The 27,584-nt window shown below is 47.5% G+C and overlaps 1 protein-coding gene across 3 annotated transcripts in view; it reads left to right on the top strand.

The window, feature by feature from the left end:
• The window catches only part of IGDCC4 (immunoglobulin superfamily DCC subclass member 4), a 96,059-nt gene extending 69,032 nt beyond the window's left edge, over positions 1–27,027 (top strand). For 2 of the 3 annotated variants that reach the window (XM_048317861.1, XM_048317863.1), the window contains 14 exons: positions 184–594; positions 1,297–1,461; positions 2,453–2,590; positions 4,020–4,193; positions 4,779–5,012; positions 9,315–9,422; positions 9,711–9,894; positions 10,543–10,670; positions 10,876–11,046; positions 11,543–11,680; positions 12,168–12,273; positions 13,190–13,424; positions 20,323–20,487; positions 22,069–27,027. In XM_048317861.1, coding sequence (XP_048173818.1) covers positions 184–594; positions 1,297–1,461; positions 2,453–2,590; positions 4,020–4,193; positions 4,779–5,012; positions 9,315–9,422; positions 9,711–9,894; positions 10,543–10,670; positions 10,876–11,046; positions 11,543–11,680; positions 12,168–12,273; positions 13,190–13,424; positions 20,323–20,487; positions 22,069–22,605 — 2,894 coding nt within the window. In that variant the 3' untranslated portion in view covers positions 22,606–27,027. The remainder of the gene's footprint in view (positions 1–183; positions 595–1,296; positions 1,462–2,452; positions 2,591–4,019; positions 4,194–4,778; positions 5,013–9,314; positions 9,423–9,710; positions 9,895–10,542; positions 10,671–10,875; positions 11,047–11,542; positions 11,681–12,167; positions 12,274–13,189; positions 13,425–20,322; positions 20,488–22,068) is intronic. The other variant, XM_048317862.1, reaches the window with a different exon arrangement.
• The last annotated feature ends 557 nt before the right edge of the window (positions 27,028–27,584 follow it).

Below are 27,584 nucleotides of genomic sequence, written 5' to 3'. Positions count from 1 at the left end.
ACAGAATTTATTTTTCCTTTTGGACAGAGTCTAAATTAAGCCTCTAGAGTCTGCCTGGCAAATCCTATCTTGTAAGCAAAGCTGCTACTGAATAAAACATAGCACCGAGTGGGGAGGAGAAGGGATTTGCTTTGCTATCTTTTCCTCCTCCTTCCCGCATTAATTTGTCCTCTCTCCTCCCAGCTACTCCCAGCATCTCCCAAGCTCCTGAAACCATCTCCCGCACCCGAGCCAGCACGGCCAGGTTTGTGTGCAAGGCAGAGGGAGAGCCAGCCCCCACCATCCACTGGCTGAAGAATGGGGAGCCCATCCTCTCCAACGGGCGCGTGAAGGTGCAGAGCAGCGGCAGCCTTGTCATCAACCAGATTGGCCTGGAGGATGCTGGCTACTACCAGTGCATGGCTGAGAACAGCCTGGGCATGGCCTGTGCCACTGCCAAACTCTCGGTGATCGTGCGGGAGGGTTTGCCCAGTGCTCCCAAGAAGGTGTCGGCTGTGTCCCTCTCCAGCACCACCGTTCTCGTGTCCTGGGAGCGACCGGAGTACAACAGCGAGCAGATCATTGGCTTCTCCTTGCACTACCAGCGGGCTGTGGGTAGGTGTCACCTTCCTGAGCAGCACAGCTGTGTCAAAGGTACAAGGTACAGGTTGACCTTCTTTCCCAGCTAGTGACAAGTGTGAGGCAATTGCCTTTTCATTGCAGGTAAAGGAATTTTCTTGTGGAGTCAGCATCCGCCGGTGACAGTGCCTGTGGATTAGCCAATATATTCTAACTTGTTGATTGGCAGTAGTGTGTCCACATAGCTGAGTTGTCTGGATTCTATGGGACCAGCCACTGCTGATTTTATACATATTGATTTTGTATGCATAGAGTGGGATTACTAACAGTGGTATTGACCAGCTGCATTGTGTACAGGGGGAATCGCTAAATTATCCGCACCCAGAATGTGCAGTGAGGCACTTGGCTCTCTTGGGGTCTGTCTTCCCAAACAGCCAGCAAGCCAGTGCTCCTGCTGAACTGTTGCCAGAGCTCCTCTGAAAATTAAGCTGGTAACTGCAGCTGCTTCAGCATGGATTAAGGAGTTTGAGTCAAAATGGAGACATTAACATTGAGGCATTGGAGTTTCTGCCCAAAGAAATCATGTAAGAGATGAGGCTGTGCAGGTGCTGGGGAAATTGGAGAAGATATAGTGATTTTTAAAGTGGATTTAGTCTGTGGACCTTGTAAAGTAAGTGACTTTTTGAGGAGTGTCTTGGCAGTTCACTGACCTGCTGATCAGTGTTTCCTTGGCTCTAGGAACAGATAATGTGGAATACCAGTTTGCTGTCAATAACGACACCACTGAGCTGCAAGTCAAGGACCTGGAACCCAACACCAACTATGTCTTCTACGTGGTTGCATATTCCCATCTTGGAGCCAGCCGGACATCCTCTTCTATCGTTGTCCAGACCCTGGAGGACGGTGCGTTGAATTAGATGGGTACTGGTGCCTGGAAAATGTTCCTGGCCTGGTTCATGGTGAGCACTGAATGTGCTATGGAGAGTAGTAGCAGCTCCTAGAAACCTAAATCTGCACCTTGGTCTCATCATCAGCTTGGTGATGATGGTTATGTAAATAACCTGGCTGATGGTGGGGCCCATGAAAATCCTTCAGGAGTTGCAGTCAGCTCCTAAGGGCTTTCACCTAACCCGTGTGATATTGCTCCAGGCTTGATTCTGGGCCAGACTGGATTTTAACTCAGAAGACACATCTATTGAAATTTTTAAGGGTGGAAGCAGTCTTGAGGTCAGATCCCGTAAGAGCCAGTAGTTTGTGTCAATATTACCATTTATCACATAGCATGTTGTGAGCATAAAGGCAGAGTGCCAGAAGCACAGCTGCCCAACGGGAGGCCATGCACAGCTTTCGGCAGGCTGCAGGACAGAGGCAAGCAGAGATGGTTTTGGCAGACCTCGTGTGCATTATGTGCTTTTAATGCTCCTGACGTAGTGACCTGCGTGGTCGCATGTGTGTGTCTGAAGCCTGAAAGACTGAGTTGAAAGCATGAAAGCTGCCTGCAGCCCAGAGCTGTGGTTCTCAAGGGAATGAGGATTCCCAGGCTGCAGTTCGGATCTGTGAGCCATTTGCTTTTGTGTCTCCTTTGTGCCCTACAGTACAGCACAGGCTGAGAGCTGATGTGTGCCCCCCTGCCCAGTTTGCCCTAGACATGGGTTCCTTGGAGCAGTGTGGCTGGGGCCAGCAGGCTCTGGTCAGCCTGAAAGTGGAACAGTTCATCATCTCCCCTCCCCAGACACCCCTGATGGGCTGTGGGGTGTTGGTTCCCCCGGGACACCAAGTCACCAGTGGCTGTGGCAGAGCCAAGGTAGTGGCCTCCAACCAGCTCAGAGAGCTGCCAGAGATGTGTTGAGGTCTTGCTCTGGTCTTTGCTGACTTCTCTTGGTTCTTTATCCAGTTCCTAGTGCAGCCCCTCAGCTGTCCCTGTCGAGCATGACTCCTGGTGACATCCGTGTGATGTGGCTGCCTCCTCCTCCCGAGCTGAGTAATGGCAAGATAACCAAGTACAAGATCGACTACTGCACCCTCAAGGAAGGTGAGGGAAACACTACTGGGGAGTTGTGTCCTCTTCTCCAATGGTGTTAACAGCCTCTGATGTGGAGGGGAGGTGGTGCAAGGCTGAAAATAGAGGCACCCCTTCTATCCAAGGGAGGAGAACTCTCATAGCCTGACTCTGGTGGTCATGGCAGTGCTACTCACACCACCTCGAGGTGTCTTTTCCTGTGATTGTGGAGGAGCTGTGTCCCCAGGAGAATGGCCTGACCCATGTTTGTGCTGTCCCAGGAATGTCTGCATGAGCAGCCCTTCACTGCCATCTGCACTGTGTGTGTTTTGGGGGAAGAGCTTTATGCTGCTTGGGGAAGAGGGGTAAATGCTTTCAATTTCCTTAAAATGGAGTCTAATCAAAGTGGTCCTTGTGGAGAAAAAACCAAATATCCTGGCCAGGTTGTGTTACTCTATTGCCGAGTTTTATCCAATTTTATTTACTTTGTCAGACACGCTAAGCAGGGTTCAGCAGGGATGGTAACATTTACCTCTGCTGGATGTGGCTGTTCCAATTCCACGTGTGCTTGCTTTGCAAATCCTTCTGGGTATTTGCTCTTAAAACTGTCAAAGCTCTGCAGCTTCTCACTTCCCAGGGTCATGATTCTTCCTGAGAGGGGGATGCGAGTGTGATGAGGTGCTGGACATGTTCCCATATATTTGAGCTGGATTAGTAGTCTGTGCTGTGACTCCTGGCTCTGGTTCTTTTGCCTTGAGCCTGCACATGGCTCAGTGGCATCGTAAAACCTTGGAAACACTTGCAATCCAGGGATCACACTCAGCAGTACGCTGTTACGTAGCATGGACAGTGCTCCTGACTGAGTTAACGCCAAAGGAATCTGAAATCAAGACCTCCGCATACTCTAAACAGACTGCATGAATCTTCAGCAAAACCAGTTAGTTGATACACTGAAAATCCCAGGCTACTGTCAGTTTAGATTTCCTGTTACCTCCCTTATGAACTTGGGTGGGCTGAAGAGGGAGCAGTAAAACCTCTGTCTGGTGTGGATGAGGGTGTGAATTTTGCAGAAAGGGCTGCTGGACAGTTCTGGCTCACATTAAGGTGAGGGTTTAAGTACAGCAGTGAGAAGCATTGGAACATCCCATCAGTTCCCATTAGCTGTGTTCATGTCCCACCATCACGTCATCAGAGCAAGGTTTCTGACAGCTCCCTCTGGGCAGGCTCTGTGGTGCTAAGGCAACCTGCAGTTTGGAACGTGATGAAGGGAATTGTCAGTCAGAGTATCAGCTCTGCCCAGCCTTTAGTTCTGTTTTTCCTGGTGGCTTAAGACTGCTCTGGGCAAAGCCAAGCCAGCCCAGGCTGTGCAGACCACAAGGGGGTAACAAGGCTTGTGGTTGCTCAGCTGTACTTCTCTTTGGCTGGGAAATCCCTGTTTTCAGTGGTGTCCCCTTGGTTCCAGCAGATCAGGTCACCTCCATTGAAGTGGGTGGAAATGAGACCCAGATCACCCTCTACTCGCTCCATCCCAACAAAGTGTACAAAGTTCGGATTGCAGCCAGCACCAGTGTGGGATATGGGGCCCCTTCTGAGTGGACCCAGCATCGGACTCCTGACAGAGACAACCAGACACATGGTAGGAGGCTGGGGAATGCCTGGGATTTGGGGAAGGGTGTGGGGAACTTAAGGCATTTTCAGAGATACTTGCTTTCCTTTGGGTATTACAACCATTGGTTTTTGTCAGACCAAAGTGCTCACCTTTACCTTGCTGCTCAGCAGCCCCTGTACATCTCACTGCTTGCCTGGGCAGTGGGGCTTTGCACCCTCCATGTGCAGCTGTGAAAGTTCTTAAAAAAAAAAGCAAGCAAACAAACAGAACTCCAGATCCCAATATTATGACATTTGGGAGTGAATAGACAATTCTGCCAAACAGAAATGAGCCCATGCCAGACTCCAGTAGTGGTTAAAGATGGTGATACCTCAGAATACATTGGGAAACCCCCATAGTGGCTTTGTGACATTGTTGTTTCCTGTATCACCCAGCTGGGAAAGTCAGTGGTAAAGTGTGACTGTCCCACTCTCCACTGTCAGGGAATGGAGACATCCCACTCAGGACAGCCTTTTCCTCACACTCTTCCCCCACTACTGAGGACAGGGAGGATTCAGTAGACCAGGGAAATGGAGTCATGTGGCTGAATGTTTTTCTCTTTTCTTCTTTCAGTCCCATTTGCCCCAACAGAATTAAAAGTCCGAGCGAAGATGGAGTCTCTCTTGATAACGTGGCAGCCTCCAGCCAACCATGCCCAGATATCTGGATACAAGCTCTACTACAGAGAGGTGGGCCCGGAGGAGTCCAGTGATGAGAGCCTTTTGGATGGTGCTGAAGATGAGAGCTGGGATGTAGGACCCATAAAACTAAAGAAGAAAGTGAAGCAGTATGAGCTGACTCGACTAGGTTAGCTGGCTGCATCTTCCTAGCATTTGGTGTGGAAACCCAGGGCCTGTCTCTTGCACTTAGTAGCATCCCAGGATGCTCCCAAGAGGCTCAGTTGTTTGCTTGGCTGGAGATACGTAGGGCCAGGACCATCTGAGGTTTTTTAAGAGCATCCAAAATCCTTTCTGGAGTGGGGCTCTTGAGGCTTGTGTTGAGCAGTATCAAAAGCACAGAAATTTCTGATGCCAATTAAGCAGGGATTTTAACCAAGGGTTACCAATATACTTAGTATATGCTAACAAGTGGTTCTTAATTAATTAGTTTTTTTATTGTGTCACGATAAAGAGTGCCGAGATTGAAATCTCCAGTCAGTACAATGGTCTCTCCTTCCCGGTCTGTTTCTAAGGAGCTCCATAATTGCGTGGTGTTTGAAATCTCTCTGTATTAAAGCACAGAGACGGGATAATTCCCAGCATACTAATTTTAGCCCATTATTCTCCTCTACCTCCCACTAAGGGAAAAGGGATGGAAGAGTGAGTGTCCATGACTGGAGAACATCTGAACAGCAGTGAGACCTGCCTGCCTGGCTCACTGTACTTAGCATTTCCCACAAGGGATTATGTTCCTAACATCTGATTGTATTAATTAATTGATTTGCCCATTGATACAGGATGGAGAGAGAAGAGAGTCATGGCAGATGCATCCTTGAAAGAGGATTTCTGCTTCCTAGAGTTCTTCCGTCCCCCACTTTATGCTTCATCCCTGTTACTGCCCAGTGACTGGAAACTGTAGAGCGCATGTGTGTCATGCTGGTTTATCTCACACTTGTAGCATATATATTATGCACAGTGTAAAGGTCAGTCTGCAGCACCTGGAAGGACTGTTTGTGCCATCTCTAAGTGGTTTCCCAGCTCTGTCTCAGCCATCTTGCCACTGAGAGTGTTAATAGTGATGAGTTTCTCTGAAGAATTTGGGTCTGTAATTATTGCGCAGAGGAAACCACATGTAAACATCATCACTTGCGGCTCCAACCACTGGCAAGTCAGTCGGTGAAGGGGCTCGGAGTGGGCTGAATTGGTTCCAAATGCTCTGGCATGATGATGCTGAGAAGGCTGCTTGTTCTCCGGTAATTACTTCCTTGAATTTGGGCATCCGTCAAGCCCTAATGGTTTCCGTATGATTTGGCAGCTGTGTATCGGCTATCGCTGTGTCAGGAGCGCAGTCTCGGGTTTCTCCCAGCCCAGGATGTTCCCTCTGCTCCTCTCATGCTGTTGAATGATGTGCTCCTGCACGCATACAGTAAAGGAAGGGGTCAGGAATCTGAGGAAGGCAGGGGGTGTGCACATGAAACAAGGAGGAGTGGTTGGGATTTAGAAGGGTTTAGTTTTATGGCGCAGAACTGCCCTGTGCAGGTACTTAGGACTGCAGCTTGTAGGTAGAGCAGGTAGTGGTCTCAGGAAGGACTGGCAGCCCTAATGTGATCTGGGCTGATGGGGAATTAGCTGGGGGGATTTCCCAGCTCATGGATATCTGCCTGGAAAGCACAGCACTGGGAACCTCTCCTAAGATCCATCTGTAAAGACGAATACCCAACACTGTCTCTTGGGATTACCTACAATGGTCATTGAGTCCAACTGCCTGGGTACCTCAGTGCTGACCAAAAATTAAAGCAAATTCTGTCCAAATGTCTTTTAAACACTGACAGGCTTGGGGTATCGACCACCTCTCTAGGAAGCCTGTTCTGGTGTTTGAAGTGGTGTCAGGAAATCCCAGCTTGGGCACTGGGAATAACAGGCTGAGCTCAGATGTGGTGCATTCCGTGTCTGTACAGACAAGGTCCAGAGCGGTCACTACACGTCCCTTGGCTCCACAGCTCCGTAGTGTCACTGAAGCCAACGTTCTGCCCCTTATCTTGGTTTGAAACAGAAGACTTCTCCCATCTTGTGCTAATCTCTGGAGCAAACCGTGTCTCCTTAGAATGGCTTCATTAATGGTACCTTGTGTCTTACCTGAGAGGTGTGTGCTGCAGTCCTGTGAGAGAGGTAGGCAGCTGGTTAAGGGGACATAGGAAATCCAGCAATTTCATGAGTCCACAAAATCAGAAGGAAACTTTCCTGAATCGCCAGGAGGACTTTTCCCTGAAAAATTCTCAGTGACTTCCATCAATGTTCTAGCACTTAGTCTCTTGGATGTGCAACTACCAGGGCCATAATTTATGTGAAAAATAAATGGCAGGGATCTGATCCTGTCTTCCACATTCCCATGAAGGAAGATTGCATTCCTCTGGAAGTAATGCTCTTGAAATCAGGGTGTTTTCCCACTTAAAGGAAAGTATGGCTTATGGCACCTGGCCAATATGAACACCTTGAAACGCTGAGTGAAGCAACGTATTTAGCATATTGGATATATTATGATGCCATCCAGATTAGTGATTTGAAATGATCTGGTCTAGATTATTCTGCTTATATTTAATGTATGATGGAATGCAGTGAAAGACATCTGTTTTCATGCTGCCTACCAGCTTCTTGACAGCTTGATAGAGTTTTATGTCTGCCTGTTCTATGAGCTTGAACATCTGGGCCTGTGTATAAAAGTTGAAGCCAATCGTCTGACTGAGAAATCCAAAATACCCCTATTTTCAGGATGTGAGGTGCTTGATCTTGTAGTCAAGCTCCCCTGGCATCACATGTAAGCAGCTGCTGTATTGGTCCTGCCCAGGGATGGAGATGGAGGACTTGACCTTTTCTTCACTCTGTTCTCCAACAGGAGCTGCCCACAGCTGCATTGCATCTGTGAGCTTTTCCTCATTGTTTTGGATCGCACTGTCCATGATGTGCTCGTGTCCTAGTGAAGCCCAGCCCAAAGCTCAGGCAGAAGGAGAGTGTGGTCCTGGCAAGAGATGGGCTGGGGGTTCTTTGTTCCCTTGAGCCTGTGGTCCCGGCCCTTTGGAGGTTGAGTGCCCCTAGGTCTTATCCCCCTTGTGTGGGTTCAAAACATTCTTCTGTGGCAGGAGAGTGTGGAAATGCAGATCAGGCTGTCTTGGAGGCAGACAAAACTCTGTTTGCTTTTGGGATTCTTTGGGGGAGAAAAATGTGGCTGAACTGTTTTTTATTCTGAGCGTGAGCATTTGTTGTGGAGCAGAGAAAGCCTTTGGTAATTGGTACCATCAGCCTCTGGGAGTGTAATCAGGGCAGTAATAATAAAATTGGCATCAATAAGAAAGGTTTCATTCTGCTTATGTTGTCTGGCAAAGAGAGCAGTGATCTGTGAGGGCAGGGAATGAAGAGGCATGTCCCAAATTAACAAACTTCATCAATGTGCTGCAGCCAAGGCAACAAAAGGCAGTGTGGACTGCTGTGGCTGAGCTCCTGAAGGGACTGGCTTTAGGGAGTGTCTTCTTTGAGAACTTTATATCTCCCAGGTTGTTTCTTTGATTAAACATCTCCATTAAAAAACCCCTCAGATGCTACAGCAGAGGAGCATTTCAGCTGATGAAAGGCTGGAGGAAAAGGGGGAAGTGGATTTTGGACCAGGGCAGCACGTCTTGGAGACAGAGCGCCCTGTCCTGCAGCTCAGTTTGAGATTCCCCACAGTACAAGGCTCTCTGATGGGAAGAGTGTGCAATGAGGACCCTCAAGTTTTTGGTGTGGGTTTTCTGTGCACTGTTGCTTTTCTAATTGCAAATTGGGAAGCTCTACTGTGGAGGCAAAATAGACACCATACAATAAAGGCTGCCAGTGGCTTAATAGGGCGTTTGAGAAATTGCTGGAAGGAAGATCCTCACAGCAGTGAATAAATCAGAAAGGACTTCAGAAACAGGAGGTGCATTTTGGGGGAGGAGAGAATGTCCTCAGTCCTCAGGAATAAACAGTGCAGTGCAGTGCAATCACTTCCATGGTGGAGAAAGTAGTCAGCATGTGTAGGTTTCTTTAGTAGTTTGCAAGGGAGGAAGATCTAGAGATCCTGAGTAGATGTGCTGCAGGCCAGGACACTGGTCAACCCTTGAGGGCTGGGGCAAGTCCATTTCCTGCTGATAATTTCTGTCAAAAGCAAGGGGAAAACCAAAGAGCAGCTGTGTGGATAACATACACCAGCTGTGAGACAGTATTTGTGTGTGGGAAGCCTGTAAGTGGAATGGGGACTTCCTGCTGTAATTTAGGTATTAGGTGATATTTATTTAGGTATAAGGTAACAAATGTATTTATTGTGTTCAAGCTACTTTCTTGGATGGTGACAAAAGCTGGTGGGATCAAAGAAAACATGTCTGACTGGGGAAAGTTGGTGACAAAAATAACCCAAGGTAAACCCTGATTGATTTTCCAGCTCCTGGGAAACTGTATGAGGTGAAGCTGGTGGCATTCAATAAGCATGAAGATGGCTACGCGGCTGTTTGGAAGGGCAAAACAGAAAAGGCACCTGTGACAGCAGTAGGTGAGAAGTGCCCTTCAATTGTTGTCTGTCTCTTCTGCTTGGCACATGGCTTCAGAGGAGGGGTAAGAGGGGTAACAGAAGATGAATTTCAAAAAGGACAATACCAAAATAGGGAAGGTCATAACATAAGGGAACTTCCTTTGACAGTCATTGCAAAATGCATTGGAGGAATTTGGAAGGAGAGAAAGGAGCAAAATATCCCCCTTCTCATTAGGGTTGTTCTTCTACTGGTGTGAGTGACACTGCTGTCATGTACATCTCCACTTCTCTTTTTGTGCTGCACCGTAGATCCCCCTGTGCAGAAGGGGCCTCCGCTGCCTCCAGTCCAAGTCTATGCAGAGTCCAACAGCTCAACCTCCATATGGCTCCGCTGGAAGAAACCTGACTTCACAACAGTCAAAATAGTCAACTACACTGTGCGCTTCAGCCCCTGGGGCCTGAAAAACGCCTCTCTTGTGACGTACTACACCAGGTAAAGAGGGGTGCCAAGGGTTCATCTGCCATGTGTTGTTCATGGCAGGAATGAACATGGGGCAGGAGGAAGCTGCATGGAATTTCCAGAACTTAGCAAAATCCTGGATGTTTCATATGCTTGGAATATCTGCTATGGTCACAGATAATGTTCAGAACTGCTGAGATGTGGCAGTTCTTGGGACTTGTCTTGACTTGAATACCAAGGAATTGTTTACTGGTCTCTGCATCTTTTATTGCTGTGGTTGGACCTTACACACTTGTTAACAACCGGATACAATTACGCATTCACGATTTGTGAGATGGTCCTCACAAATTTGGTCTACAAATTGCTAGAGTTTAAACAGTTTTAATAATTTGGGGATGTATTGTACGTCTGAATACTCATGTCCATTTTTAGTCTCTAACCAGGCTGTTTTCAACTTTTCCCTGCAAGTACATCAGAAATGGTCTTGGAGACTGGGAACTGCTTTACTCTGTCCCTGGGAGCTGAGTGTTCTTGCATTCACATGGCTGCAGGAGCTTTAGGTGGAAAATCAAATACTGTCAGAGTTAGGATGATCTCTTAGAGTGTTCCTGGTGAGGTGTCAAGGTGACATGGGAGAGCCCTCAGGTGTTCATGGCCTCATGCTGTGTCCTCTCTTTCCAGCTCAGATGAAGACATTCTCATTAGTGGGCTGAAGCCCTACACCAGGTATGAGTTTGCTGTGCAGTCCAATGGTGTTGGCATTGATGGGCCCTTCGGCAGCGTGGTGGAACGCTTCACCCTGCCTGACCGTGAGTGTTTATGGGAACCAAATCCTCATTTCTCCTGGCTTTCCTTGAGTCTCTATCAGATCTCTCCTAATGTGCCCCTGAGAGATGTGATCTTAGACTCTGTCTGAGTTCTGATGGCCTTGAGTACATGCTGGGAGGCCCTCTGGGGGCAAATGCTCTACTCCTCTTCTGCCACTCAGGCTGGGTCTTTATTTGTCTCTGCCAGGCCCCTCCACTCCTCCGTCTGACCTGCGGCTGCACCCTCTCAACCCCTACGCTGTTCAGGTGCACTGGTGCCCACCTGTGGAGCCCAATGGCATCATTGTGGAGTATCTCATCCTGTACAATGCCAACAATACGCAGCCAGATGACATGTGGACCTTGCTGACACGAGAAGGTGAGCCTCTTCCACGTACCGTAACACCCCAGAGTCCTCCTGCCTCCTCCCCTGCCTCTGTAGCCCTGGTTGCTCAGTCCTGCTGCCTTGATTTCTGCCTCACTTTGAGCACAGACAAGTATTCAAGAGCTCATCCTGCCAGTTTTCTTGAAGCATATGCTGGGCCCGGTCATAGCAGAGAGTCCAGGGACATGGCTACTGAGAGACAGGAAATCATACGTGTCTGGGGCTGAAATAGCCATTATCATCCAGGAAATATCCCACAGATACAGGCTGGCAGCCAGTTATTCCTAGAGAAACATGTGCCAGCAGCATCTGTATTGTCGGATCTGTAAGCAGAAAGTTCATTATTACTGAAGAGGTGTATGAAATGCACAAAAATGTCACAAAATCCCTCACTTCTGAGGATCCAGCAATTCCACAGCTGCTTTGCTGCAGCATCTGAATACTCTTGAAACAGCACATTTTAAACCTCTTTTGGTTTGCTTTTGGTCAGGAAACATCTTCAGCACTGAAGTGCATGGCCTGGAAAGTGATACCAGGTACTTCTTCAAGATGGGAGCAAAGACAGTGGTGGGATCCGGTCCCTATTCCAACGTTAAGGATGTGCACACCCTCCGGGAGAAGCTGTCTGGTATGAATTCCACCCTTACCCCAGGGCATTGGGGAGACTGTGATTTGTCAGCAGTGACATTTCTGTTTGCCAAGCAATTGCCTGGTGTCGCTGTGTAGGATGTGAGATAGGATTCTCTGCAGGGCAGTGCAGAGGATCACAGCAGAGCCCTCAGATGTGCAGATTCAGAACCCATCCCACAGCTAAACTTCATCTCTTCCCCATCCTGATTCATCTGGAAGGGCACGTGCAACCCGCATCTTGCTGTAGCGTGACATTAATGAATATGCATAGATGCCAGTTTGCTTTAAGTTGCTCTAAATTGCCACTGCCAAGGAATCTTACTGGTTTTTGTGTATAGAATCAGAACCATAGAACAGTTGGGTTAGAACGACCTTTTAAACCTGTTTGTTTTAGTACAGCTGGTGCTTCTCTGAACATGAGAAACTTTGTACCTTCTTCCCGCTAGCAGCTGAAATAATGTGGCTGTCCTTCCTTGCCCTCCTAGATGTCCTGGATATCCACTCTGTGACGGGGATCATTGTGGGAGTGTGCCTGGGGCTGCTCTGCATTCTCTTCTGCATGTGCGCCAGCTTCCGCAACAGCAAGCACAGGTGGGTGTCACCTCAGGTAAAGGAAGCTGCTGTGGAAGGAGACAAAAACACTGTGAGCTGTATGCCCTGTTCAGCTGGGCTGCTTGGCATGCAGTGTGGGACACAGTTAATGCACAACTTGGATCTGTGGATGGATAAGGAGCATATTTAGTATAATTTTTTCACTGATTTATTTTCTCAGTAGTTTCTCTTCAAATTGCATTCTTAGACTAGAAGGGTTTTTTTTTAGAGAAAGAAAATGCCCAAGAAAATGGAAGAACCCGTTTATTACCTGTGTCTGTTAGTGTGGGTAGTATTTTGCTTCTGAGATTGCACAGCTCTAAGGATGTTTGGAAATGGTTTGTTAACTTCCAGATGAGAAAATGATGAAAAACTTCCCAGTGAATGACAGGCTGGTTTAAGGAGGATTGGATGCAGCCCAAAGCCCCCTGCTATCCCAGGGGTCTGAATCCAGCCACAAGCATTTGGAAAGACCATGAGCAGAAAACAGCTTAGTTGTTCAGATGAGCTTTGAGCTCACAGCAGATTTCAGGACTAGGAACAAGCAGCTTCTGAAGTCTCATCCTAATGTGGCCACTGAACTTTTCTGTCCTGTTGCATCTCTAACCTGTAAAGCAGAGGTGACAGGAGTGACACAGCTCCCCATGGGCCAGGGTTGGTAAGCACCTGCTCCTGCTGGAACTCAGGGTGTCTCCTGCCCTTGGGGTTTGCTGGCAAAGGGAGAGCTTTGCATCCCACAGTGGGATTTGTCTGAGTTTTGGCATTAACCAAGGTGGTGCAGAGATATATCTGCAGTGAAAGGTGTTCGAGTGGGATGTGGATAAAGAATATCCCCAGGAGTGGCAGGGCAGGGCTTGTGCCTAGTCGCTTCCACAAGGACCAGCTGAGATGTCAACTCTCGCTCGTTTTCCCTCAGGGAGGCCCTACCAGGCGTGGATTCCCAGGCTGCTGGCAACCACACATACTACCACCGGAGCAGGCAAGGGGTGGCCTCTCCCAGTGCCACCTTGGACTCACATGAGCTCGAGTCCCTCATGTCCCCGCTCCCGGAGGATGCGCCCTTGCCCCTGGGGGACATCACAGAGCTGACAGAAGTGCACAGCCTCATCCACAAGAGCCTCCCTGAGGACATCGTTCATGGGAAGAGGAAGGTAAGGACCCATGCATGTGGTGACGGGGTTTCCACCCTTGGCCAGAGCCTTTGTTTGGTGTGTGGCTGCTGGGAATCCTGTCCTGGCTCTGCAGTGTCAGCAGTCTTGGCTGCAGGCTGGTGCTAGGCAGTCACACATTTCTTCTCTCTGTAGAACTTGACTGGGTCAGCCTTGGCTGTTGGATATAATTTGGGATCCCTGTGCCATCTACCACCCCTTTCCATCTCATGGGACAGTGACTCCTCAATCTGAGAAGCTGCTGCCAGACTTGGTGCTGCAGAAAGCTGTGGTATTCCTGTTGCTGTGGTGTGTGGATGGTGGGAGGAAGTGTGAGGTCTAGAGCAGACACATGGCCTTCCAGGATTCTCTTTTGCTTGGACTAAAAGGAGCTGTCTCCATAAATAGTGTGATCACTGGAATACTCTTGAAGATAAACAAGAAGTGAAATTGTGGGGGTTTTGTGAACCTTATTTTTTGAAGTAGTCTTTTCCTGCCCTGCTTGGTTTGTGTGACACTGCATTGTCTTTCATTCCTCCCTGTCTGTTTCCTCTTTCAAGCTTGCCTGAAACATTTCATTCCATTAGGGAACCTTTAATTGGCCTAATTTAGTTAATCAGTTTATGTCTCTCTTTGTAGCCCTGGGAGAGCATGTAAAGTAATTAGGAGGTTCAGTAAAACAAATGCATTGTGAGCATGTGGGATTTCACATATGCATCAATGATGTGCTCGTGTGTCACTGGAGGGAAGGTGAGTTCAGGTACCTGGCTGACCACGAGCCCTGTCCGTGCTGCTAGAGGCAGTGCAGATGTGATCTTTTGGAAACACAAAGTCTTCTGCTGCCTTTAGTAGCTTGTGAGCTGAAGCCATCCCGTGCCTGTGGCCATCCCTGCATGCTGTGGCAGATCAGCGCTCAGCTGAAGGAGAGGCTGTTTGTTTGCAGCCAAGCCACATCTATGGATTTTGGTGGAATGTGGCTGCCTGTCTGGATCCAAGCCAAAGAGTGTGAGGAATTTCCTACGGCTCTTTCAGTTAAATAAGGAACAAATGTTTTCAGTGATGGGGACTTACCCCTGAGAACAGGTCAGGGTCAGAGGAAGTTCCCTTCTTTGTGAGGCCTTTCTGGAGGCAGCATATCCAGATCTCTCTTCCAGAGCAGCAATCCTGCCTGTAAGGGCTTACACCAAGAGTTGTATATGTGCAAAGCAGGGGCTGGAGAGGACAGTGCCAAGGCCTGGCCCCTCAAGGCTCAGCCTGAGAACTTGGGGCCCTCAGAGTGGGCAGTGCCCAGCAGCAGAGTTACAGTCACAGACCAAAGCTTTGGGGAGACAGACAATTCTGGCTGTAGGGTCTCCATAATTGGATGGGGAAAGGCCATTGAGAGATAAATTCACTGAGGATTTTTTTTTTTTTTTTTTTTTAATGGATGTGGATTGGGAAGCAAGGGTCACTGGGAAGCAGCCACCCGGAGAGCAGCGTTGTCATCCATGCCGACCAGGAGGGTGACCTGGCAGGTGGAGGAGATCGAGTGGTGGTCGGGAGCAACAGGCTGTTGTTGCTGGGAGCGGGCACTGGAGGGAGATGTACTCCCACGCAGGAGACCCTGCTCCCTGCACTGCCCCGTTCCTGCTGGAAGTGCCACCTGAGCACCATCACTTCCTCTCTGTACTCTGATGTGTATAATCAAGTGTGAAAGGAATATGACCTTTATGCTGCAGTGGCCAAGAGGCTCCATGTCTGGCTGGTGATGTGATGTTACCTGGCTGGGCAGGTCTCAGGTACGTGGCCAGAGTGGTGCACACATACCTGGTGCCCAGTGTGGATGTAAATCAAGTTAGGAGCAGTTGTGAATGTGTGCATCTCCCTACTTATACACAAAATGCCACTAGTCGAGGCTGTGGAGTAGGTGTGGGTGTCCTGTGTGCTGCAAATAGCTTCCCCCAGAATCCACTGAAGCTGGAAACCCCCAGGGACCCTGCCTGGAACAGAGTGTTGTGGGAGCTTTGCACCCTGCAGTGACCAGCTGCCTTTGTTGCCTTCTCTTTTCTTCTCTCATGCTGTGTGAAGTTGGGGCTGTGAAAACCCACGGCAAGGAATGCAAGAGAGCCACAGGAAGGAGAAAATCATAGTGGAAGGCAATTCCTGTCCAGCCTGGCAAGGGGAAGCTCCCCAGGGTGTTCTAGGTCAGATACTGTGACTTGAAGTCCTATTCACTGAAGAGAGGGAATGAGAAATGTCTCAAGGATCCCTTTTGTTTAGCAGCATATCATGTCGCCACAGAGCTGGGGATGTTGGCTGGGACAGACCCTTGGGCTGAAGCTGCTGCCACTGCAGGGCAGGTTTGTGTAGCTGTGGCCTCCAGTTGCCTGCTTGTCCCTCTGTCCTCAGGTTACGCTCCTGAAACCTGGTTTGTGTCGGCTGGTTGGCACTTGCATTGGCTGCTCTGTGCCTGCAGGCTGTTCCCGTGCTGACTCATTACTTATCATTCCATGGATTATTCTTTATTGCTTTTATTCTTGTGGCAGCCTGAGGTTCCAGTTGAGATTGGAGGCTCCATGTTAGGTGCAAAGAAGGGACTGTCCTCATGCCATATGGAGTCAGAAGTGACTGAATGTCATTCTGTAGGTGTGGGGACTGGAGAACAGACTGAGGGCAGGAAATCTTGAAAACCCTGAGATTGGAACTGATTTCTGCAAAGAATTGTGGGCAAGGGTTGCAAGATATCCCCTTGATCATTTTCAGGTCAAGATATCAGTTCCTTTGAACTTAGGGCTGTGATTCCTCTTGAGCTGTTACACACAGTGCTGGAGGTGCAGGACGGTGCAAGTGGAAGGTGGGACAGTCCCAGAGGAACCTCCTGGCCCAGCTGTCCCTGCCTGCAGGACAGCAAGGTGCTACTGCAGCCAAGGTGTTGGCACGGGACCCCTCTGCACGGCCACAGCGCCATTAGGCAGTAGTACACTTGGCCATTCAGTGGTCCATTTTCCTTCCTTTATGTAAGTTTCCAGTGGTTGCACACAAGGATTTCCAAATACACTGACAAGTGATTTTCCTCTCTTACTCTCTTCCCCTTGCAAGCACCCCCCGGACTGATGCCCTCAGTAGCCCCATTATAAATGACACTGTCGTGCATAGGCTGTGGTGATGCAGCTCTGTCTCCTCTGACAGATGGACTGAGGATGATAAAATGGCTCTGCTCCAGACATCTCTGTCACTGCTGCTTGTGGGCCAAGCAATTTAAAGGGTGGGGGAGAATGTTAAAAAGCATCTGCTTTCCATGGAAGACTTCAGCTTTTCATTGAATGAAGCCAAACCCAAGCATTTTGGCTTGGAAATGTTTGCTGTTGTGCTTCTTTTGAGCTGGAGCCTTCCTTGCTTGCTGCCCTGCTCTTTCTGTGTGGGCCTCCTTCCCACAGAACTGCATTTCCCACAAAGCATCCCTGTGACTCGGAGAGCAGAAGCTGTAACACATCAGGGAACTTGGATTTACCCAGGTTGTTTGTCAGTTTTGTGTTGAAATTTTTCTGCGTGGAAAAGAAGTCCCAATGTTTTCAGAGAAGCCTCAGACAAGAGCTGTGCTCCTGGTGACAGTGAGCAGAGACTTCTTTATCTGCTGGGGAGAGGTCTGTGTTGTGTTGCATCCCAGCTGCGGGCAGGGATGCTGCTGTGTTTGCGTGACACGGAGCTTTCCCACTCCCACCCGCTGCTGTTCAGCTACGAATCCCTTCTCTCTGCTGTACCACTCTCAAAAGCTGGGCACATTTGAAATGTCCCCAGCCTCATTTTGCACAGGGCTTCAAGCTACTTTAAATAACCATCCTCAAAAAACAGGGAAGGTTTCAAGTTGGACTTTTGCTGTGTGTTCATTCTCAGCTCATATATTTGCATCAAATCATGACTTGTCACTGAGAAGGTAACATGATCTAGGCACGTTTTTACCAGTCGGAGTTTCTGTAAAAAGGCTAAAATGAAAAGCCTTGTTTGCTTTGATAAGGATTTAGCTGTAATGGAAATGTCTTTTATTGGAAGATGTTTTTATTAGTTTTCATTCTTGTGTTTGCAGGGAACCAACAAAGAGATTTTCCTCCCTTTAAATTAGTATTAGACTGACACTCCTTGCTCCTTGCCTTCAATACTCTGTTGCAAAAACCAAGAGAACATTTCCTTCCTTCAGCCACCCACTAGCTCCCCTTGAGTAAAAAGAAATAGTGTCATTTCTTACACCAAAAAATGCTACTTAAAAAAGCAGCAGAGCTTTCAGGCACACAGGATTTCTTCAGGTCTGTGATGAAAACAGTCCTAGAATTAATTGCTGCTGCCCAGCCTTGGAGACTAAGCTCCAAGAGGGATTTGTCTTTTGCTTTTTTTTCCCCCTCTCAAACATAATGTGCTCGAACAACATGTGGGACACAGGCCATGTTGTGTGGCTGATGGTTTTTTCTGTTTGTTGAAAGTTGCAAACTGGTACAAAACAAGTTTGTTCTTCGTTGCAGCCAATTTCAGCCAGAGCTGAACAGGCTGTTCCCAGAGTCATCAAAACCTATGTAAACATGGCAGATTGACATTTCCGCTAACAGATGGTCCATGGGGGATTGCAGTAGAGCTGCCTGTTTCTTTCCACTTTTTTTGGTATTCACAAGATGCCTGCAAGAAGGTTTTCGAGTTTGCTCTGTGTGTGTGTCTGCATATGATGCTCGGATCTCTCTGATGGCAAATATGCATGCAGGCATCTCTAACAGGACACACATTTGGTGCATGTGTGCAGATTTGTGTAGGTTCAGTGCTGAAATTTGCTCAGTATTTGCTCAGTAACGTATGTTCCTTGGAAGAGGCACAGAAGCCATCAGTCAGGGATGTAGCTGCAGAAAGCCTTTCAGATGGCAGCAGAAGCAAATTGAACACGCTCCTTGAGCACTCGCATGTGGAGATATTCCTTATTGTGAGCTCTCTCTGATCGCTTGGTTGATTTCTCGCTATTAAAGCGTAGTTTAATGGTTGTCCACTTAGAAACAGAGCAATTAGGGAAGGCTTTTGACTCAGAATATATTGTTGAGGATTGCAGAGAGAGAAATGGAAAAGACACTGCCTCAAGCATCCACATCTAAATTAGCAAATGCTTGATAGTCACAGCACTGGGCTTGGACATCACTGTTCTGCAGGGTGTTGGCATATCAATGAGGTCTTTCACTATTTGTTTGCTAAAAATTTGCTCCTGAGGCAGCAGCAAAGCTCCTGTGACATGGAGGTGGTGCTGGGATGTAACATAGCTCTGCCTTCCACAAGGTGTTGAGCCATTTGGGTGCCTGGGTGAGGGTGGACAGAGGGCTTGGGAGCAACTCCGGCTGCGCTTCAGCACACACGCAAGCGCTTCGGTGTCCTTCTGCCAGCCCTGGCAGCACAAGGTACCATTTGCTTCTTGCTAAATAGCTGACTTAGGAATGCCTGGCTCACATACAACATCTGGTCCTGTATTTCTACCTGATTTTCAGCCAGATGGACCGAGACACAAGGAGGTCAAATGACTCACCCAAGGTCAGGCTGATGTCAGAAATCTCCTCGCTGTCTCGGCTGGACTTGCACTATGTTAGCAGTTATTGGAATAGATTTGGCCTAAGGAGCAGCCACATATGCAGAGCAGGATCCTGGGCTTCTCCTGCTGGCAGTGAGCAGTTGAGGGTCAGTGGGTTTGAATAGACATCCAGTGTATCTTCACCCTACACAGCCATTGTGCTCACACCACCAGTATTCTGTGTGCATGTGTGCACTCACTGTTGTCAGATCAGGATTTTCTCCCCTTCTTCTTTGCATCAGCCTCTCTTTTACCCACACAACATGTAACATCTGTGGAACAAGGCCAGAGATAATGGGCCTGTGTGGTCCTTAAATCTGAGTGTGTGTGTATGTGTAGATGTATGTGAATACTAGCAAGGCTCAGCTCAGGTACATGCAGGACAGCCCAGTAAAATCAAAACCTGGAAAGAGAGTACTTTTCTGCCTGTGAACTAGTAGTCTGAGCTGTTAAATAACTTCAGCTCTTAAAGACACACATTTCCCATACACAGAGGTGTGCATTCAACAGTTTATTGCAAGGGGAAGCTGAAAGAACCCAGAACAAATTGCGTTCAGCCCATATAATTTAATTAGATCTACAAACAAGGTAACACTGGTTGCCCAGGGGATTTAAAGCTGAGCTAAGAATTGCTTGGTGGTCTGTTACAAAAAAAAAAAAAAATTAAAAAAAAATTAAGGCCCCCAGTTTTGTGCCTCTGTGTTGATGGGGAATGGCAGAGTGTTTTCCCAAGTCCTGGCTTGGTGCAGGAGCTCTTGTCTGTGCTGCAGAGCGAGTGGTTTAGCAGAATCTCCAGCTCTTACTGGAGCACACAAGGCAATGCCCACAGGTGAGGATCCTTCTCCATGCTGTGGAGCATTGCTTGTGCTGAAGCAAAGACTCTGGTATTCAGCTCCAGATTTCCCTGTCCCTTCCCAGCTCAGTGGTATTTTTCAGTAGGCTCGTTCTGCTCTGGGCTGTTGCAGCTTTGCAGGGAGCTGATTCCAGTGGACCTCTAAATGATATCTGTGCTATGATATACCTGTTGGCCTCACAATTTGAGAATCAGTGGAAAGCCCCTTATGCAACCAGTTGTGAACCATCTGGCATCTTTTATCCCTGTGCTCTGCATCAGCCCATGTAACAGCAATAAACCCAGTTCTAAGGCAGTGGCTGTGTGAGTCCACTGCAGAGCATTTTTATTTTGATGCTATCAGAAGTGTCCTCCACATTTATGGTATTTTCCCAACTTGCACTTTGCTTTTTCAAGCTGCTTCTCATTTCAGATGTATGAGGATAAGAATCTGTGCCTGTGATAACTGGATCTTTTCTCCTCCCCCTTTTCCCCTGCAGTCTTCATGGAATAAATCAGCCAACCAGGCCTGGACCAACAGCATCACCAGATACGGGGACACCATCACCAAAGAGCCTCTCTCTGCTGTCAATGGGTCACTGAGGCTCCCTTCCAGCGCAGGGCAGAAGCTTCTCTTACAAGCCCTGGTTTATGATGCTGTGATGGTGGGTGTCTTTGTTGACTTGTGTGTTCTGATGTGGGTTTTCCATTTATGTCTCCATCTCCCTTTCTCCTTTTTGCAGCCCCTTTTTTGTGGGCTTGTTCTTCTGGGGTCAGAAGCTCGGTTGTCAGCAGGGTCGTGGCAGTCCTGGTTCTTGAGGATCTGGAGCCAGACACCAGCAGTCTGCTTGGAGTCTTTGCTGTGGCTGTGCAGCAATCAGCCCGAGTGAGTTAGGAGCTGCAGTGCTCAGCACAGTCATTAAGATCTACAGCATGCTTTCCTGACAGAGGGATTGCATTTTTGGCTGTAAAAGGAGTCAAAGATCAAGGGTTGATTTAAACTCCCTTCTGCAAATAGGACAGAGCAATCTTCACTGCACTTGTGTTCTTTATGTGGGTGCATAGACTGGGAGGAAATCCTATTTCTGATATTGCATCATTGGAATAAATATGCACTCCTGTGTTTGGGAGAGTGTACAAGGATTGGGATGTTTTAGCAAAGCAAGCTGACACCTGCTCAGGCTGACTGTGTACCAGAAGATTTCTTTGGTTATTCTTTTAAAAAATTCATTCACCCCCCCAGCAAATACTTCTAAGTAACCTACCTATGTTTCCTTCCTAGACAGTGGTGTGAAAATCAATTATACACACGATGTAATTAAAATTGTGGATAGAGTTAAGACAGTGTTTTACAGTCCAATAACAGGGCAGCATTTACAGCACAGCTTACCCATCAGAGTTTGTCAACAAAAGAGAAAAGTGTTAAAATATGTAAATGATGCTCAAAATTGGCTTCAATGGAAAGCGCAAATTACACAGGAGATATCACTTCCATACTCTGAATTGTCTTCTTGCTGCTACATCACACTCAGCCCAGAATCTGAGCGTTGACTGCCTAGAGAGCTCTTTGTGAGCTTCTACAATAATTTGTCTGTTAAATTATTAAGTGATAATCTCACAAAATGACCTGCTTGTCAGCCAGATTTGTGGAGATCTGTAGCCCAAACTCCATTTAAGCACTGCGGAGCAGAACTTACTGTTTTCTTTCTGAATTAAAGTGCTTGAAATTACACACACTTTTGCAGGCTGTGACCAGGGCTTTAACAAACACACACTTTGTGATATGTAGCCAAAATTAAATGAGGACAGTGAAGGGAGCCCTGGTATCTATCTCAGAAGCCAGTTTCCTACAGTGCTGCCCACTCAGCCTCTAGAAATCTGGCCCTTAATATGGAAACAGACTGGTGAGATTTGAAAATTGTGGTCTTTGACAGAGGCTTGGAGGAATGGTTGCTCCAGCCTGCCAAGAAACTGTGAGCAAATCACTTCACTCCCTTGGGACTTGCTTTCTCAAACGTAAAATAGAAATAATGATTCTGAGGTGATTTGAGTTGCTTGTTAAGACTTAAGCCCTGAGAAACATATCAAGATAATGCTTAATAGAGGCATGTGTACATCCCATTGCACTCAGTGGGATTAAAAATAAATATATTTCAGTGCTTGGTTTGGTCACCGCCTCAATTATCTGAATTTCACTTACTTTACCTTTTTTTTTTTTTTTGAATTTCCCCCGTGTTTGATAACAGAATGAGGCAAAGAAAAGCCACCTGCCAGCCAGCCTCCACCAAGTAGAGGCAGACGTCATTGTCCATTCTGATTTTTCAGCCTCTGACAGAGACTATGACTCCAAGCTGCACACCCTGGAGAGTGAAGAGACAGAAATCGAGGACCAGGAGCCTGAAGAGCTCCCCTTGGGAGAGCTGGCTCTTCCCATCTTTCCCAGTTCCCAGCAGGACACTGGCCAAGTGTTGGTAGACTGCATGGACAATTTGGAGACTCAGGCCCAGGCTGAGCTGCTCTGTACCGACACAAAGACTGACAAACCAGGGGCTGTTTGCACCCATGGGCTCACCAATGGCTTCCACAGGCATGGGGAAAGTCTGGATTCAGTGGAGAGTGGAGGTTCGGACTCCATCCAGGAAGGCAGGGGTGATATGCAGCCAGGCAAGTGCCAGTTGCTATCCACGGCGCCTGAGGAGGCCCTGCTTTGTAGTAACTCTGGTTTAACCAGTCCGTCCTCAGCATCTGAGAACATGGTACATGTCCACAATCACAAAGAGTGAACTGATCTGATTTTAATCACAGCAGAGCTGAAGCACAAGGAGGGCCTGTCCCTGTGAGGTGCTGCCTGCCCTCGGCTTGCTGACCCCAGCAGGAGCTGGGCAGGTGCAGCATCTCATCAGAGGACGGCTTGGACCTGTCAGCTCTACAGAGGCCTTCAGGAAGCCAGGTGGGTTGGTAAGGGCCTGTCTTCTTCCCGCTAAAGCTGATGAGGAACTAACTGGGTGTTGGTGGGAGCAGGACTGAGCCGTCTGCCAAAGTCTGGTGTGGAACCACAATGGAACAGAGCCTTCTGCGCTAGGCTGGGGCTATCACTTCACCAGAGCCCTCGAGGTGACTGGCAAGATGTCGTTTAATGCTGGGAAGTGGCGAAGTGCACCGAGCGATCCTTCTCAACTGCCTCTTCCTCGGAGAGTGCCCAGGCATTGCCGACTGCCTGGCAGCATCGGGATGGATTCTGACACAAGAGTCCCGGGAGGGGGCGGAAGCCCTGGAAACAAAGGCAGTGAGCTGTAAGCACCAGCCTTTTCTGCCCTCCCGTGGTTAGAAGGATTACCAGGCTCTCTGTGTGCACTACCGCAGTAACTACTACTAGCAGGCTGATGTAGTGGCCTTTTATTACACACTCTACGAGTGCCTCTAGCAACTTGTACTATATAGAACCTTCTGCAGCGTCTGGGTTGTTTTACCAACCTGGGCTTTGTTTTATGTCGGTTCTTGTACCTAATATTTTAGGTACACATCTGTCCTTTTAATGTACAACATGTATTTTTATTTCCTTGGAACATCTTTATATTATTTAATTTTATAGAGTGAAATAGTGTGTGGTATAGAGTAGCATTTTTACTACGTCTCTCTTTCCTTATTTTTTCCTCCCTAACAACACAACTACCTCATGTCTGTTGGAGAAAAAAAAAAAAAAAGCAGCAGATCTACTCATTTGTTATAGTCCATTATAGGTTTTAACTTATTCTTATACTGCCTTTTTCTAAAGAATATGTTTGCACTGGTTGTTGACTCTTCTTTAACACATAGTGCTACAGATCTGATGTCTCTCTTGCTTTGTTTCTTTGACACCTTCCCTACAGCCAGAGAGTTAGGTTGTGTCTCTCTGTAGGACTGTTTTGCAGCAGCTGCCAAAGGAGACTGCTTTAGCTGGCAGGATGTCGATCCATCTTTCCTCAACAAGCTTATACTAACAAAGAGAAAGAAGAACCAGCAATTGCAAAAGTAACTTGTGATATTGGGGCCATGTATTTCTTTTCTCTTTTTTTGGGTGCCCATGTGGAGACATCTCAGATGGTTTTGATTTACAGAGAGCAGCTCAGCCTTCTGTAAGCAGTGGACTTGCTGAAAGCTTTGGATGAGCAAGTGAAGTTTTCCAGTCACTTCTGATAGACCTGGCTGAAGTGCTTTTGGGTGGATTTTTTTCTGAAGAGCAGAGCACCACAAGAGCTTTAAAATGAAAATTCAATCTTTGGTCTCATACTAGTCAGTCTGGCTTGAAAACCATCCAGTGACTCTTCCTGCTGATGCTGTTTGCTTACTGCTGACATGTCTCTCAGCCTGGCCCTGCTAGGGGTAGACTTTTCTCTACTCTTTTTTAACCTTTGTCATGCTCCAGGCTTGCAGGGTTTGACTGCAAGTGCTACAGATTGGACCAGCTGCTCAGAGGTAACAAGGATCAGTAATTCTGTTCATGGGTGTTTGGTAAATGTTCTGCCTTCTTGGAGGATTCAGACATCTGACCATTTGTTTAAAAAGCGAAGAAAAAGATGCCCACCTTCCTCCTTTCTTACTAAAATTCTCCCCAGGGTATATAGGGAAACTGTGTGCCAACTTGAGATTCTGAAAAAGACCTTAGATTTTGTTTTTCATGGTGACTGCTGGGTGGAGGTACCACTGCCTGCAGCATGGAGAACTTTACTTCAGCAGCACCCTGCAACCCTTTTAGCTCCTAGCTCTTCAGCAGAGGAGAACCTCCAAGCCTCCATGTACCCTTATGGGAAGGATATTGGAGCTTTCACCTCTCCCCAAGTGGCAGGATCTCCTCCCAGTATGTCACACTGTTCTGGTAACTGGCTGTATTTCCAGTCATTGTGCTTGTTCTGTTTCTCCAGTTGTTGCTTGGTGTCTTGAGGAGTCTCAGAAATGCTGTTCCGTGCTCTGAATAGCCATGACTCTGGAATGCTGTGGGACAGAGACTGGAAATCAGTGCCAGTGAGCAGGCGAAGGCAGGAGTTGGTGTGTGTATGCTACTGGAGCAAGGAGCTAGAAAGGCAAGGAAACATAACTGGGCAGAGGAAGTGTGTTAATAACCTCCAGAACCCACTGCCACAAGACTTTGAAACTCATGGCTTAGCAGGGTTACAGGTAAGGCAGTGAAGTGTTATTGCAGGCAATAAGGGCAATTCCCAGTTCTCTGGGAGCGGATGCAGTCACAGAGGTACAGACCCTCCAGCTGGGAAATGTCAGGCACTCACTGTGGAGGGTCGGGGGACATTGTGCAGGTCCCAGTTAGTTCCGTGAAGAGTCCTTGCTCTTCCTCAGTGACAGAACAGGTGCTGCACAAGCCACATTGCCACTGCTGGTGTGCAGAAAAGGAGGGTGGCACTTCTTGAGAAAGCTCACTCCAAGGGAACCCCTGGTCACTTCTTTAACCTCCTAAACCAAGTCACCCACCCTCAAGTGTGCTGAAGGACCGCTCCTGCTGAGCCTCCTGGCTGTCAGAGGGCTGTGCCAGGAGGAGTTTGGCCAGCAGTGGGTATGACCAGGGCACCAGAGTTCTTCCAGCTCCGTGTCTGGACAGTGTATCTGGGGCAGGTCATGAACCTTTCCATCCAGGGGGATGGAAGGGGACGGAGGCTTAGTCCGGTGGCTGATGTAGGAGGGTGCCACAGTTTTGGGGGCACTCCCTTGTACATGCACCCCCTGCTTTGCCTGGACAGACTTCAGCAATCCTACAGCCCTGAGCTGAGCGACCTAAAAGCTGTCCCCGCCTGTCACTGAAGCCAGCACAAGCAGCACAGTGGGGCACCATTCCCCTGGATCACTTCAGGCCAACCACCAAACCACCACAGTAGTTACAGGCTCAGAGAGCTTTGGGGAGATGCAGCAGAGCACAAACAATTTTGTTTACACATCCCCAAAACACTTTTGTCACCTTATGCTGAGGCTTGTTCTGATCTCGTTACACTTCACCAAACTGTACCAGGGTGTGAAGCTGGCAGTGTTTGAATGTCCAGGAACTGTCGTGGCCATGGGCTGGTAGGCCAGACCTGAGACGCAGAAATCCTGGCAGTTCCCTTGGAGCCAAGAGGTCACCACTGAGCAGCAGCACCAAACCTGTCCCTGGACGAACGTGTCCACAGAGAGTGCTGGGTGTCCTTGTCCAGCTCAGCTGCACCCCAGGTCCCCCTTGCCCTGAACGTGCAGGGACCTTTCAGTCTCAGCTGGAAGTGAATCAAAGAAGACAAACAATACACATTTGATGTGTAAAGCTGAAACAACCAGTGCATATATTTTTTTATCATGAAATAAGTAGCTTTCTTGCAGATTTCTCACAGGCACACAAACTGTTGATATCTTTAATTACCCATCATGCTTAATATTTGTTCCTGCACAACAGGTTCCTTTCTGCCTTTTCTTCCTTTCAGTAACACTAAAGATTATTGCTGTTCAACTTTTTTGCTGGTGTATATTGCTTTACATTGTTAAAATGTCAGGTTTGTCTCACTGGCATAATTTTCTAGTATTAATGTTACTGTTTGGCTACACAACTGTATATTCCCCATGCTGCTGTGAGAGTCACAATTCTCATCCTTTTATTTCTTTTCATTTCTTATTATATGAAACATGCAACTCAGATAAAAACCTCTATCAGCCTTTTGTTGATTTGATTTCTTACTTAACAGGCAGCAAAGTTCTGGTTTAAATAGTTCAAATGAGATAACTTCTAATTTAGAGTTTGAGAATTTTTTTACATTACTAGCTAACAATCAGCCCATTAAATATGCTGTGTAAGAAAACAACCATTTTACTAGAACACTGTATATGGGTTTGATCTCATTAGTAATAGGTGTTTTGAAGGAATCATTATGTCTTTTCTAATCAGTACTTTTGTTAGAAAAGTAGTGTTTAGCCAGCAGAAATCTACCATCTACTTCTGTTACTGCATTCCCTTGCTTGTATTTTCAAGTTAAATTTCATTTCTGCACAGTGCATAAAGATGTGTAACCAGAACTTGATCTTGTTTGAAGGTTGTGTCTGTGTTTGGTTCCATGCTGTACTTTATTATAACTTTCTTTCTTCAGAGACTGTTGTTACTCCACAAATACTCTTTAGTGTTAAAGTGTAAGAAGACATTGTCCTTATATTCCTTAACTAATGGGTTATTAATAAAATGTTTTAAAAAAAGAGTGGAATTTGTCTCACAATTCAGTCTGTTCCAGCTGTGCCAGGCTGTACCTTGCCAGCAGAAGCAGTGGTGGGAGCAGAATGCAGGATTCATGCTCACACCAGTTCAGTACCAGAGCTCATCACTGTGAAGTTGAGATTGTGAGGTGATAGTGGGTACCTGGTTCCTTAGGGATTCTTCTGGAATTTCAGACATGAGCAGAGTTTGTATTCATTAGGCATTTCTGGATGCTTGCTCCTTTCTCAGTTTTGAACTGATTCTTATAAAAAAAAAATTCGTCCAGTTTCATGCTTCATCTTGCTGGGGAATTTTTTAATGGGAAAAATAAGCGGAGGCATCTTAGCAGATGAGTGGTGAGACTTCTCTTGGATGGCAGACTGGGCTGAGCACTCGATGGCTTGTGTCCAGCGAGATTGACGAGAGGATACCTGCCAGTGCCCAAGGACACACCATTAACCTCCTGTGCATCTCCCTTCTTTCCTGGGATGCATTCCCTACTTCAGTACATATCTTCCATTATTACTTTATGCTGCCACAACTACAGAGCCATAAAATCTCATTTTA

Source organism: Corvus hawaiiensis, chromosome 13 (assembly GCF_020740725.1).
Source record: "Corvus hawaiiensis isolate bCorHaw1 chromosome 13, bCorHaw1.pri.cur, whole genome shotgun sequence".
Classification (NCBI taxonomy): Eukaryota; Metazoa; Chordata; class Aves; order Passeriformes; family Corvidae; genus Corvus; species Corvus hawaiiensis.
Note: the sequence above shows the minus strand (reverse complement) of the source record. Positions and strands in the feature narration are given on the sequence as shown.